Source organism: Dipodomys ordii, unplaced genomic scaffold, assembly GCF_000151885.1.
Source record: "Dipodomys ordii isolate 6190 unplaced genomic scaffold, Dord_2.0 Scaffold18, whole genome shotgun sequence".
In the NCBI taxonomy this organism is placed as follows: Eukaryota; Metazoa; Chordata; class Mammalia; order Rodentia; family Heteromyidae; genus Dipodomys; species Dipodomys ordii.
Window position 1 is genome coordinate 16883111 of NW_012267234.1, and position 13364 is coordinate 16896474.

Below are 13364 nucleotides of genomic sequence, written 5' to 3' on the forward strand. Positions count from 1 at the left end.
GGGGGGGCTGGGGTGCGGGGGTGGGCACCGCTGGCTGCCCATGCGGGGCTTTGTCCCGTGCTCAGTGCAGTTGCACACGCAGCATGGTTGGTCTGGAAGCCAGACGCGTGGAGTGCTTGCCGGGAGGGGAGGGGTGCCTACGGGGAGGGGTGCCTGTGGGGAGGGGAGGGGTGCCTGCGGGGAGGGGAGGGGTGCCTGCCAGGCACCCTGACCCGAAGCTCACAGGAAGCCTCTCTTCCCTTCCCAACCGCCTTTACCCAGAAGGCTGGCTTCCCTGCGCCAGCACCATGCCAAGGGCGAGGGCCCAGGCTTATGATAAGGACTGGAGATCTCTTTCCATCCCAGAGCACTAATTTCACACGGGAGGCAGGGCCAGTCCGGGAGGGCTCCCTGGAGGAAGCGTGCCTGAGCCTTAAAAAATCAAAATCAAGTTAGAGCTCAGTAGTGTGAGATTCGCAGGAAGGAAACTGTGTGTGAGTGTGACTGTGTGTGTGAGTGTGAGTGTGTGAGAGTGTGTGAGTGTGAGAGTGTGTGAATGGTGAGTGTGTGTGAGTATGAGTGTGTGTGAGAGTGTATGTGAGTGTGTGAGCGTGTGTGAATGGTGAGTTAGTGTGTGTGAGTGTGTGTGTATGTGAGTGTGTGTGTGTGTGTGTGTGTGTGTGTGTGTGGTGGGAGTGTAGTCGGAGCCACAGAATGTGAGGTGTCCCACATACCTAGTTTTACAGGCCACAGTGTTTGCAGAATTTGCTGCAATGCAGACGCAATATATGTCTGGTGGGTAGGGGTGGGGCTGGGGGCTTCTCAGGGCTCAGAAGGCCCCAAAACACGCATGACTGGACGAACCATTGTTTCCACAGGACATGAGGAGCCACAGAAGGGTTTCCTTCCTTCCTTCCTTCCTTTCTCCCTCCCTCCCTCCCTCCCTTCCTTCCCTCTCTCCCTTCCTCCTTCTCTCTCCTCTCTTTCTCTCTCCCTCCCTCCCTGCCTTCCTTTTCTTTTCTTTTCTTTCCCTAGGGCTTGAACTCAGGACCTGGCCACTGCCCCTGAGCTTTTCTGCTCAAGGCTAGCACTCCACCACTTCCCATTCCATAGTGGTGCCAGAGAAGGGGGCTAGGGTGTTCTGGAATCCACTAGGCACATTTTTGTGAGTTTAGAAGATGAAACGCAGAACCTACAGGCACCTGTTAGAGTCTGGGTCCATCCTCTTTCTGCGCCTCATTCTTTAGCTGCCCCTTCCCCCCCCTCCAGACCCTGTAATGAAATCATGCTCTAACAGTCCCGCAGTCTCTCTCTCGGATGGACTCAGGGCTGTGGGGACCGGCTGGCTTTTCATCGCTCCTGTTCTGACGACCGACTAACGACTAATGCCATGTTTCTTCACAGATTATGGAAGATAATCCCCTAGGATCTCTCTGCAGAGGGATCCTGGACCTGAATAACTACAACGTTGGTAGGTGCTTGCCGAGGCGTGGCTTGAGGCCGACGAACTGGGAGGGCACCTGGGGGAGGCGCGTCTGAGGCTTAGCGCTCGAGCTGGAGCTCGATGACACTGTAATCTGCCGCCCGAGCAGGCCTGTCCGCCAGGGTTGGGGTGCCAGGTGGTTGATAAGGCGCAGATCGCACAGCCTACCCAGTTCTGTGTGGTCGAGTAAAGGAGGGCTCGAGGACATTTCTCCTCAATTCTCTTGCAATTGGGACAAGATCGGAATCCAGGCTATCTAGGAATGCCACAGGTTCCAAGACAGCCTGGGAAAAGTTACGAGGCCATATCTCAACATGAAATAGAAACGGCTTCCGGGGTGGGCGGCCTGGGCAGGAGCAGGCCGGCGGGGCAGGCCGGCCGTTCCCACAGCCCCTGTGGCCTCTGCTGCGCCCCACAGTAAAAGCCCCACATGGAAAGAACCAGAAACCTTTCGTCTTCATCCTGGAGCCCAAGAAGCAGGGGGACCCCCCGGTGGAGTTCGCCGCGGACAGCGTGGAGGAGCTCTTCGAGTGGTTCCAGAGCATTCGACAGATCACCTGGAAGATCGACACCAAGGTAGGGCTGGGCCCGGGAGGGCACCGCGGCACTGTGGAGGCCGGCAGCGGGAGGCGCAGGCCAGAGGGCTGCACAGGGCTCAGGAGGAGGCCAGGCCGGCCGGCCCTTTCCTTAGAAAGCAGAGGGGACCGCAGGGGACCCTGGAACGTGACCAGCAGGATCAGAGTGTGGGGTGGTGCTTGGTGCTCGGTTGCCCTCTGGCTCTTAACCAAGCCAGGCTGGCCTTTGCGCACGCTGTCCTGCGTGAACGAGGCCCAGAGCAGCCGGGATCCATCCCCCACAGCGCCCCGCGGGGCTCGATCCCCGCCCCAGCGGCCTTCCCGCCTTGGCCTGAGGCCAGCACCTGTGTCCGGCCGCTGGGTTTGAGACCGTGGGGTTGGGGTTTGGAGAGCCCGTAGTGTGCGGCTGGCAGAGCTGACGCGGGGCGTGGACCCTCGGGAAGAGCCTGACCCTGACCTGAGCGGCTGCGGGGGGAGGCGTGCGTGGTGGGGAATGAGCTGTCACCTTGTCACCGTGCTGTGGCATGGCAGGTGCCGCCCCCAGGCTCTCTGTGGGTCCACCAGCCCACCAGCCCCCCCCAAAGGGTGAGCGTCACTTCCTGCAGGCCGCTTCCACTCCGGCCAGCCTGGGGCCCCCTGGGGGGGCACACCCCTCCACCCCCCTTTTCCTTCCCTGGTGGGGACGTGTCATGTTTCGAAGGCTTTGTGCTGAGCCCCATGGCGCGGCCGTCTGCCCTGCTGTGGCCTGCCGTCCCCATCGCCCCTCTGGCCCCGAATCGAACCAGAGGCCCACAGATGGCTCTAGATTCTTCTGTGCTTGTTTTTTTCATTTTTCTGTTTCCTGATGACTCTTGTGTTTGACTCGGGGTCCTGCGCTGGCTAGGCAGGTGCTCTGTGCTCTGCTCCTGGGGCTCACCTCTAGCCTCTCCCCCCCTTTCTTTTCTTTTTGGTATTGATTCTTTGCAGGGTAGGGACTTGGTGTATTTTGTTTTTGTTTTGTGCCAGTCCTGGGCTTGAACTCAGGGCCTGCTCTCTGCCCCTGAGCTTCTTTTGCTCAAGGCTGGTGTGCTCTACCACTTGAGCCACAGCGCCACTTCTAGCTTTTTGGGTAGTTTAGTAGAGACAAGGGTCTCTCTCTCTCTCTCTCTCTCTCTCTCTTTCTTTTTCTTTCTCTCTTTTTGTTGGTTGTGGGGCATGAACTCTGGGCCTGGGCGCTGTCCCTCAGCTCTTCAGCTCAAGGCTAGCGATCTACCACTTAAGCCACAGCACCGCTTCCGGCTTTTTCTGCTTATGTGGTGCTGAGGAATCGAACCCAGGGCCTCATGCATGCAAGGCAAGCGCTCTACTGCTGAGCCACCTTCCCAGCCCCCTCTCACTGACTTTCTTGCCCAGGCCGGCTTTGAACCACGATCCTCCGATCTCAGCCTCCTGAGTGCTGGGATTACAGGCGTACACCACAGCTTCTCCACTTGTCTGAATCGAGAAACACATGTGATTTCACTTGGAGGTTTTCTCTCTCACTTTCTCCATCTCTGGCTGCTGCATGGTTGGTGAAGCTAAATCTTCTTCAAGGCTGCTCTGCTCCGTCTTTGATCTATATTTCTCCTTAATTGGTTTTGATGTTGGCTAAGAGTTCATGAGACTAGTTTCTAAAGTCTCATTATTAGAAGGTTAACAAAACCCAACAACACCCCACCAGGAGTCAGAACTGAGTCTTTGCTCTGAGCTGGGCCTCTCAAGAGTTGGGGAGGGCGTGGGGAGGAGGAAGGTGGGGACGCGGGGCGCGGGGTGAGCTGCGGGAGCTGGCGCTGGCGCAGGCGCTGGCTGGAAGGCCGTCGCTGGAGGTGACGGGTCTCCAACAGGAGAACAACATGAAGTACTGGGAGAAGAACCAGTCCATCGCCATTGAGCTCTCTGACTTGGTTGTCTACTGCAAGCCGACCAGCAAAACCAAGGACAATCTAGGTAAGCCTCCCCAGACCCTGCCTCTGGCTGAGGGAGGAGGTCAGAGGGCGGAGGCACTGGCTGCTTTCTTCTGGCTCTGGAGTCCGGGATGCAGACACCTCCACTCCTTGGAACACTTCGGCCATTCTGTAGCAGGAGCTACCTAGAGGCAGATCTGTTCCCCCTGCTGCAGATGGCCACAGACCTGGTGGCTAGACATGCGCACACTGAGTCTCAGCCCTGAGGGACAGAAAGCAGTCCAGGGGTGAGCTGGGCCTGTTCCTTGTTAGCTTCTCCCAGCTCCGGGAAGCGGCTTGCAGCTCCTGGCTTGTGGCCCCCTCACTCAAGTCTCTGGTCACCGTCTGTGGTCACCAGGCTGCCTTCGTGTGAGATCGCAGCGGCCCCCACGGGGTCGTCCGGGTCAGACTCTGCACACACATGACACAGCCGTGACGCTGGGGCTGAGGACTGGGGTCCTCATTGTGAGGGAGGGGCTAGACATCGCACCCTCTCCCAAATTCGCCCCAAAGTAGCAAGACCTTTGATGATGTCATCACCCAGGCTTGGGCCTTCCGAGCGACTCCTTCTCTGTTGTCTGGGATTTCAGAACAGGAGACTAGAGAGCTAGTGGCGAGCCCCAGAATGAACCCAGGGAAGATGCTGGCGCTCAGGGTGGACTGCAGGCAGGCTCTGCGTGTCCACTGCTTTGCGGTCCACCCCCCCTCCCAGCTGGACGGGGCGGGGGGAGCAGAGGAAGCGCAGCCACACCTGAACACCCCTTCCCGTTGCCCACGCCCCGTGCGACTCCCCTTCCGCCCCGTGGCTCTCATTTCCCCAGGGCGCTGGGTCCCTGGTCCTGCATCTGCAGCCTTCTGACTGCGGAAGCCCTCTCCTCAGCCCCCGTTCTCTGTGTCTTCCATCTACTACCTGCACCCCCAAACCTCCCGCTTCTGTCTAAGACCTCCCTTCCGGGCCTTTCCCTACACCACTCCTGTGCCTTCTTGGTCAAGGAGATCGGTCGCTTTAAACAGCAGGTAAACTGCGGCCTGTCTAGACTGAGAAGATATGGGAGAACCAGGGAGCCCCCCTGGCCCAACACCTTTAGACATGGGGTGCCCCCCGCTCTGTGTGCAGAGAACCCCGACTTCCGAGAGATCCGCTCCTTTGTGGAGACCAAGGCGGACAGCATGGTGCGGCAGAAGCCCCGGGAGCTGCTGCGGTACAACCAGAAGGGCCTGACGCGCGTCTACCCCAAAGGACAGCGCGTGGACTCCTCCAACTACGACCCGTTCCGCCTGTGGCTGTGCGGCGCCCAGATGGTGGCCCTCAACTTCCAGACCGCAGGTGGGAGGGGCGGGGGGGCGGCCGGGGCCCTCACCAGCGGGGTGGGGGGGGGACTGGGGACATGGGGACGAGGCAGGCCGTGTGACGTCGGGGCGGTCTGGCTTGAGACAGGGAGGACACATGTGAGCTTCGCCTAGGAGCTGATCTGGGGCTTCAGGCTGGGCTGGATCCAGGTGCCTCAGACTTCATGCATAGAACTTCTTCCAGAGACGGGGGTCCGTGGGGGGTGGGGGTGGGGAACGAAGAGTGAGCTTCAGGATGGAGTCTACGGTTCTGAGGCCCCAGGGGGCTCGGCTGAAGGAGTCCCCGGCAGCTGGCAGCGTCTCTCTCTCTCCTTCCAGACAAATACATGCAGATGAACCACGCGCTGTTCTCGCTCAATGGCCGGACAGGCTACGTCCTGCAGCCCGAGAGCATGCGCGGGGAGAAGTACGACCCGCTACCGCCCGAGTCGCAGAGGAGGGTCGTGATGACGCTCACTGTCAAGGTGCGGTGCCCCAGCCCCCCCCCCCCCGCACACGCGCTGTCACACGTGGCTCAGCAGTGACCACGCGCCCAGCGCACCCCAAGATCACTGTGGGGGGGGAGAGGACCTCCCTGAGCCCAGCCTGGCACTTCCCCAGGTTCTTTGCGGGGTGATATTGTGAGTCTGTCTTTTGGGGTCCCCTGTGAAGCCAGCCTCCGGGCAGGAAGAGAAGGAGATCGGGGGTCCTGCGACTCAGAAGAGGGAGGGCCTTCCCTTTGTTAGTGGCAGGGCCAAGGCTCCCCAATACCATCTTCAGAGGTTTCGGGGTGATAATTTAAATAATGGCATTTCTCACAAGATTAAGGAAAACGAAGCACGCATGTGCCCTGGTCTGGGGAATTGGGAGCCCAGGAGCCCCGCCCCGTGTGTGTGTGTGTGTGTGTGTGTGTGTGTGTGTGTGTGTGTGTGTGTGTGTGTGTGTGCAGGAGCCCCGCCCCGTGTGTGTGTGTGTGTGTGTGTGTGTGTGTGTGTCTTGTGCCTGTTATCCTGCCCAGATTAGACCCCCGCTGAGGTGGGCAGCCTGGGGTTTGGGGGGCCACTTGTGGACAGTCGCTCCCCGTCCACACTCCAGACCTGGCGTGGGTGAACTCCAATCAAACGATGCTTGGCTTGTTGCAGGGGGGAGGGGTGTGGGTGGGGAGGGGTGGGGAGGGGGAGCAAGTTCAGCTTCTGCCGGCCGGGGCTGCATTCCTGACTTCGTTGTCTTAGGTCCTTGGCGCTCGCCACCTCCCCAAGCTTGGGCGAAGTATCGCTTGCCCCTTCGTGGAGGTGGAGATCTGTGGGGCGGAGTACGACAACAATAAGTTTAAGACAACGGTCGTGAGTGAGTAGCCTGCTCTTTCTCTTCACCTTTGAGCCAGTGATTCATCCATCGGATGATGGTCCTTGGGGTTGGGAAATGTTTTTGTTGGCCCCGTGAGTGATGGAACTCGGGGCCGTGAACTGGCTAGGCAGGTGCCCAGCTGCTTGGGCCACACCTCCAGTCCTTTCATTTGTTTAGTTTGTTTTTCAGATAGAGAGGTCATGATCCAAGGCCAGCCTGGGAAAAAGCCTGGGTCCTTACTTCTCAGGTAGCTGGGATTACAGGTGTGTGCCGCCACACCCACCCATCTGTTGTGCAGATATTCCTCTTCCTGCATATTTGGTTCAGAAGGTCATTTGACTGAGTCACTGACCTGGTGCCCAGTGCTGTGTGTGGCTGCTGATTAGTGGGGACTAAATGAGGTCGAGACTTCAGGGCAAGCTTCTCTGACTCACGCTCGGACCCGGTGAACCTGCTGGGTTCAAAGCAGACACATTAGGGGTGGGGAAGCGGCCAGCCTGACCAGATGATGCAGCCTTTGCCCCCAGAGAGAGGTCGCCCAAGGGGGGCAGGTGAGGGCTGGGGGTATGGGTGTGCGTTTGTCACCCCTGCTTCTTAGGACGGATTGCAGTCCAAGGCTAGCCCAGGCAGAGCGAGACTCTAACTGAAAAACAAACTGAAAGCAAAGATGGGCGGGAGATGTGGCTGGAGGGCTGAGGCCCTGAGCTCAGTCCCGTGCCTCCCCTTTGCGCTTGCTTTGCTAGGACATGAGGCCAGGCAGAGCCCGGAAACAGTGGGTCTTTAAGACCCAGCATTCCTTCCGGCCTAGGGCCCAAGCTGAGATGCCGAGTGGCTAAAAGCGGGCTTCTGAGAGGGCGGCGGGGCCGGGGTCACCTCTAATGAGCTTCAGTGTCCCGCAGATGACAATGGCCTCAGCCCTGTGTGGGCTCCCACCCAGGAGAAGGTGACCTTTGAGATTTATGACCCCAGCCTGGCCTTCCTGCGCTTCGTGGTCTACGAAGAAGACATGTTCAGCGACCCCAACTTCCTGGCCCACGCCACCTACCCCATCAAAGGCATCAAGTCAGGTAAGGGGCACCTGGATGAAGAGACCCCAGCGAGCGCATCGTCCTTCTTTGGTCTGTGCTGCTGGCTTTAAAAAAAAAGAAAAAGCTGGGCCCTGGTGGCTCACGCCTGCCATCCCAGCTACTGGGGAGGCCGAGATCTGAGGATCAGGGTTCAAGGCAGGAAAGTTCCCATCAGATTCTTATCTCCAGTGAACCACCAGAAAACTGGAAGTGGTGCCGTGGCTCAAAATGGGAGAGCACCAGCCTTGGGCAAAAGAGCTCAGGGGCAGCGCTCAGGCCCTGAGTTCAAGCCCCATGACTGACCAGAAAAAGAAAGTGACAAGCACTTTGTCCCCTCTGGGTTCCCCCGATGGTGTGGTGGCAGTGTGCGGGGGGAGGGGCGGGGGGGATGATCGGCTTGGGTCGGCCTCCTGGCTTTCAGAGTTCACCTCTTTTGATAACATCGGGAGGCGGATTCTTTGAATTAAGATGATTTTCTTCCATGTTGATTAAAAACAACAACAACAACAAAGCCACAGACCTTTGTGGCTTCAGAGGCTCATGTTGTATGTGCCTGGGACCAACTCAAGTGGGACCCAGCACAACCTGGCGCTGGCTCTGCCCCGTCCGAGGAAGGACCCCCCCCCCAGCTGAGATCGAATCCCCCAGAGGAAGCTCCGGGTGCCGGTCCTGTCACCAGAGCCGTGTACTCGCAAGAGTCTTCTTTGTCCCTAGATCTCACGTGGGAGCTTCAACAACCAATGCCTCCCCTCCCCCTCCCCCCATCTTGAATTCCCATCCTTAGTATTTTTCTGAGGTGTGCCATATTCAGGCCACAGATCTTTCTGGATTCCTCAGGGGGTCCCCGTTCCCTTGCTTTTCTAAGATTTATTTTTTCAAGAGAAAGGTGATCGTTTTAGTCATTTAACAAAGCCAATCCTTTGGACTTGTCGGGGGAACTCGGGGTCCCGTGCAGCGCGGAACTGGGTCTTCTTGGAAAGCTCGGAGCATGCCAGGCATCCCCTCAGCTCCCTGTCTAACCTGACCGTGGCACGATGCCCTGCCCTGGGCTTCGGGCTAGAACGCAGATTCCCAGGCCCTCCGTGCATGGGCTCACGCAGCTCCAGTAGAGGACAGACAGCAGACGGAACTCTTCATCTTTTTGGTGTTGGTGTAGGCGTTGGTTTCCTTGGTGGGTAGGCTAAGCAAGAGTTTGGGAGAACACTGCAACTCCTGGGGTGGTTAGAAATGTCCATTTGTAAGCCCGTGAGGCCTGACATTTGGCAATGCTTCTGGGTTAACTTGCCAACACGGCTAACTACTTTAGCACGGCACTCAAGCTGTGCTGCTCTGATTTGCCACATGTTCGTTTGGATTAGCTCAGCGAATAAAGCACCACTGTCCCAGGCCCGCAAGTCTTCAGAGTCCTCATCTTACCACGGTGCCAGGGTGGCTTTTCTCTTCTTTTTATTTTGTTTTATGCTCTCGCTTGGCTTTTCTGCTCAAGGCGGATGGAAGCAGAGACACAGCTCTACTTCTAGCTTCTTGCTGTTTGGAGATCAGAGTCTCATGGACTTGCCTGCTTCGGCTGGATTAGAACTTCTATCCTCAGATCTCAGCTTCCTGAGTAGTAGCTAGGATTACAGGTGTCAGCCACCTGTGAAGTCTGGGTGGATTCCTTCCTTCCTTCCTTCCTTCCTTCCTTCCTTCCTTCCTTCCTTTCCCTTCCCTTCCCTTCCCTTCCTTCCTTTCCCTTCCCTTCCCTTCCCTTCCCTTCCTTCCTTCCTTCCTTCCTTCCTTCCTTCCTTCCTTCCTTCCTTCCTTCCTTCCTTCCTTCCTCTCTTCCTTTCTTTCTTCGGTCATGGGGCCTGGGCACTGGAAATGGGAGTCCAGTGGACTTTCCTACCTGGGCTGACCTTGAATTGCCATTGTGTCGAGCAGCTAGGATAACAGGTGTGAGTCAGCCCCCTGCACCCAGCTAAGATGCCTTCAAATGTGCTTGATTCAGAGATTCTATGTTCCAAGAGCATACTTTGGTGAAGACAAGGACACATTTAACTAACCAAGACATCCACAGGGGAGTTCAGTACAAAGATGGTGTAGGAGCAGGGACCATTTATCAACCTCTTTGTACATGGATTACATTGTGGACGAACAATATCAGAAGGAGGATCTCATACTGAGCTTTCTTAGTGAGTTGCCTGGGTATCTTGGCGAAAGTGTGTTTATCCCTTCGCCCTGCTTTGCATGATTAAGAAGATGGACAGATAGCAAAGTGCTGAAATAGAGTGAAAGGGCAGGGGCGAGGCGGGAGCCGGCATGCTCCTTACAGTATCGGCCACTGAGCGATCTGTTTGAGACTTTCTCTAATAAAAGTCACCAGAGTATAGCCAGCCCTCCCGTTCTCTGTGAGAGAATTATGGTCATAAGATGGGGTGCAGTGTTTTACACGCTGCTGGTATGGAATCTGCTCAGTCCTCAGCACTGCGCACCGATTGTGTAAAACATTCTCTGAGGAAAACTAGCTTAAAAGCTGGAGGCAGCATCCAGGAAATGGAGAAGAGTGTCTCTAGTTAGTGCATTGTGTGCCCTGGAGAATCAGCAGCTACAATGTCAACACAGAGTTTTTGATTTTTTGTTTTGGTCAGTTGTGGGGCTTGAACTCTGGGCCTGGGCGCTGTTCCTCAGCTCTTCAGCTCAAGGCAAGCGCTCTATCCCTGGAGCGCCACTTCTGCTTTTCTGGTGGTTTATTGGAGATAAGAGTTTTATGGACTTTCCTGCCCTGCCTGGCTTTGAACTGTGATCCTCAGATCTCAGCCTCCTGAGTAGCTAGGATTGCAGGCATGAGCCACCGGCACCTGGCTTCAACAAGGAGTTTTTTTAAGACACCTGTGATAAAGTAGATGATGAAGATGCAAAGCTCATTGGTGCCATGCTTTTAAATGACTCCTCCTCCTCCTCTGCCTCCTCCTCCTCTTCCTCCTCCTCTCCTTCTTCCTCTTCCTCCTCCTCTTCCTTTCCTCTTCCTCCTCCTCCTCCTCTCCCCCCTCTCTTCTTCAAGCTGGTACTCATACTTGAACTCAGGCCTCAAGCCCTGGCTTGACTTTTTTAGTTCAAGGGTGGTGCTCTGTCACTTGAGCCACAGTAACCGTGCCCTAATTGTAAATAGGGGATGGCTTTCAGAGGTGGATAAACAGCTCCTCAGAAATGGCCCCAGGAGAAGCAGATTGTAAATCTTTTCAGATGAACACACTCTTGGGTCCCATTAGGGGTAAGGGCCACGTGCAGGAAGTGGGTGTGAGGATTCATGACCCGCTGGGGTCTCCGCCTCAGGAGTGCTTGAGGACGTGAACCGCAGCTGCAGTCACTCTTGATTCCATGCGGAACGTTCTGTGGGTTTCTATGTCTTCTGCATGAATCGGTTTCATTGCTAGATGGCAGAGGTTTTTTCTTTAGCTTTGCCCTGGAGTGAGCCAGTCTGTGCAGGATGCTAGTCTCTCCCTTGACCTCCGGGATAGACCTCTGGCTTCCAGAATGCCAGCCCCAAGCATGGCACACTGCCTTCGCCGCGTCTCCGAGGGGGCACATGATCTCCAGGCACCCCAGGAAAGTGAAGATCCGTGTTAACGACCACCTTGGCGCCTTCTCCCGTCCCGCTGCAGGGTTCAGATCCGTGCCTCTGAAGAATGGGTACAGCGAGGACATCGAGCTGGCGTCCCTCCTGGTTTTCTGTGAGATGCGGCCCGTCTTGGTGAGTGGGTAGAGGGCTGGGACTGGCCAGTGGCACTGTGGGCTGAGGGACTTAGAACCCCCTTGAGAGCTGACCAGCCCAAGGATGAGACATCAGAAAAGAAGAAGGCTTTGTTGCTGGTTGTGCAGCGCCCTGCTCTGCTGCGTGGCATGCCTGGCGGCGCGAAGCCCGCCCGCATTGCTCGCACTGACAGCCAGGCAGCACGGGACGCGCTTCACTCCTGTTGGCCTCCGACGGGGCCCTGCGTGCTGAAGCGGGAGTACTCTCTGCTGCCAGAGGAGCCTTCCTTCCTTCTAGTCTTCTTGGTTCCCCAAGGCCTTGAGGATTTTTTGTTTTGTTAGTTGTGGGGCTTGAACTCGGGGCCTGGGCGCTGTCTCTCAGCTCTTCAGCTCAAGGCGAGCGCTCTACCACTTGAGCCACAGCGCCACTTCAGGTTTTTTACGGGAGATAAGAGTCTCTCGGACTTTCCTGCCCAGGCTGGCTTTGAACCGTGATCCTCAGATCTCAGCTTCCTGAGTAGCTAGGATGACAGGTGTAGACCACCGGTGCCTGGCTTTACTGGTTATTTTGGAGATAGAATCTCAAGAACTTTTCTGCCCAGGCTGGCTTTGAACTGTGATCTTGTGAGTCTCACTTCTCTGAGTAGCTAGGTGCAAACTACCAGCACCTGGCTGTTACAGGTGAGTCGATGGCCCTGGGCTCCAGGCTCGTGCCTCTCGGTGCCCTTCCTGCTTTCTCCTCCTGGTTACTTTCTGTGTAAGGAATTCATAGCCTGTGCCAGTGTTCTTTAGGCTGTTAAGAAGTAAACACCGAATTGGAAATTGCTCCTCTGACAGCTTCCAGGACGCAGCTGAGAAGCTGCAGATGAGCGGGAGGGGTGGAGGGGCGGATGCCTGGGAATAGCTGTGGCGAAAGTCGGTGTGGTAGAAATTCACGGACTCCACTCAGAGGAGACAGCCTGACGCGTTCCCAAGAGCTGTTGCCTTGCGTTCACTTTTCACAGTCGTGGTCGTTTTCTGCTCCAAAGCACTTTAGAAGCATCAAGATAAGATGGAAGAGGATGTGCAGTAGGAAGCAGAGACATAAAGGTCCATACTTAGTGGCCAAAGAACCTTAGACAGCCAATGTACTGCCTTTTGTCTTGATGCCTAGGCGCTGGTAGACCCTGCCTGTCATCCTAGCTACTCAGGAGGCTGAGATCCGAAGATCACGGTTCAAAACCAGCCCAGGCAGGAAAGTCCACGAGACTCTTATCTCCAGTGAACCACAAAAAGCCAGAAGTAGATCTGTGACTCAAGTGGTAGAGCGCTTGCTGAGAATTTGTGGATCTAAAACTTCTCCTTTTTGAGAATGAATTATGCATGTGTCAACTCATCATCCAAAAGACCGAGATGCCTCGGTCAATGAAGAGACTTAAGTCAGAATTATTGTTTTGTATCAATGTCTTTAAATTAAAAATTAAATCCCATTAAACCCCAGTCCGGTTCCTGTGGGCAGTGTAGAACAGTTGTTGTAACTGGAGAGTAAGAAGTGGAGGAAGGTAGCGTCAGTTCTGTTTGCTTCCTTCATTTCCCAGGCATGAGCAAACTCCTGTTACCTTGCATCGTGTCTTGTGGGTGGGCAGCATTCGCGTTTGGGGCTGTGGACACTAGCCTCTGTATTGTAGGAGGTTTTATGCATCACCCTCCTTCCCCCGTAGGATGACCCCACCCACCTGCAGACATTGCAAAATGTTTCCTGAAAGGCAGAATCGCCAGCTGAGATCCATTGCTGCTGTAAAAAAAAAAAAAAAACCTCTTGCCGGGCACCGGTGGCTCACGCCTGTAATCCTAGCTACTCAGGAGGCTGAGATCTGAGGATCGCGGTTCAAAGCCAGCCCGGGCAGGAGAGACC

At 56.2% G+C, this 13364-nt stretch overlaps 1 protein-coding gene across 1 annotated transcript in view; it reads left to right on the forward strand.

Moving 5' to 3' along the window:
* Positions 1–13364, forward strand: part of Plcg2 (phospholipase C, gamma 2 (phosphatidylinositol-specific)) — a 68663-nt gene that overhangs the window by 50282 nt on the left and 5017 nt on the right. The window contains exons 17-24 of the mRNA XM_013012701.1: positions 1364–1450; positions 1881–2038; positions 3900–4002; positions 5116–5325; positions 5667–5812; positions 6560–6674; positions 7574–7741; positions 11383–11471. Coding sequence (XP_012868155.1) covers positions 1364–1450; positions 1881–2038; positions 3900–4002; positions 5116–5325; positions 5667–5812; positions 6560–6674; positions 7574–7741; positions 11383–11471 — 1076 coding nt within the window. The remainder of the gene's footprint in view (positions 1–1363; positions 1451–1880; positions 2039–3899; positions 4003–5115; positions 5326–5666; positions 5813–6559; positions 6675–7573; positions 7742–11382; positions 11472–13364) is intronic.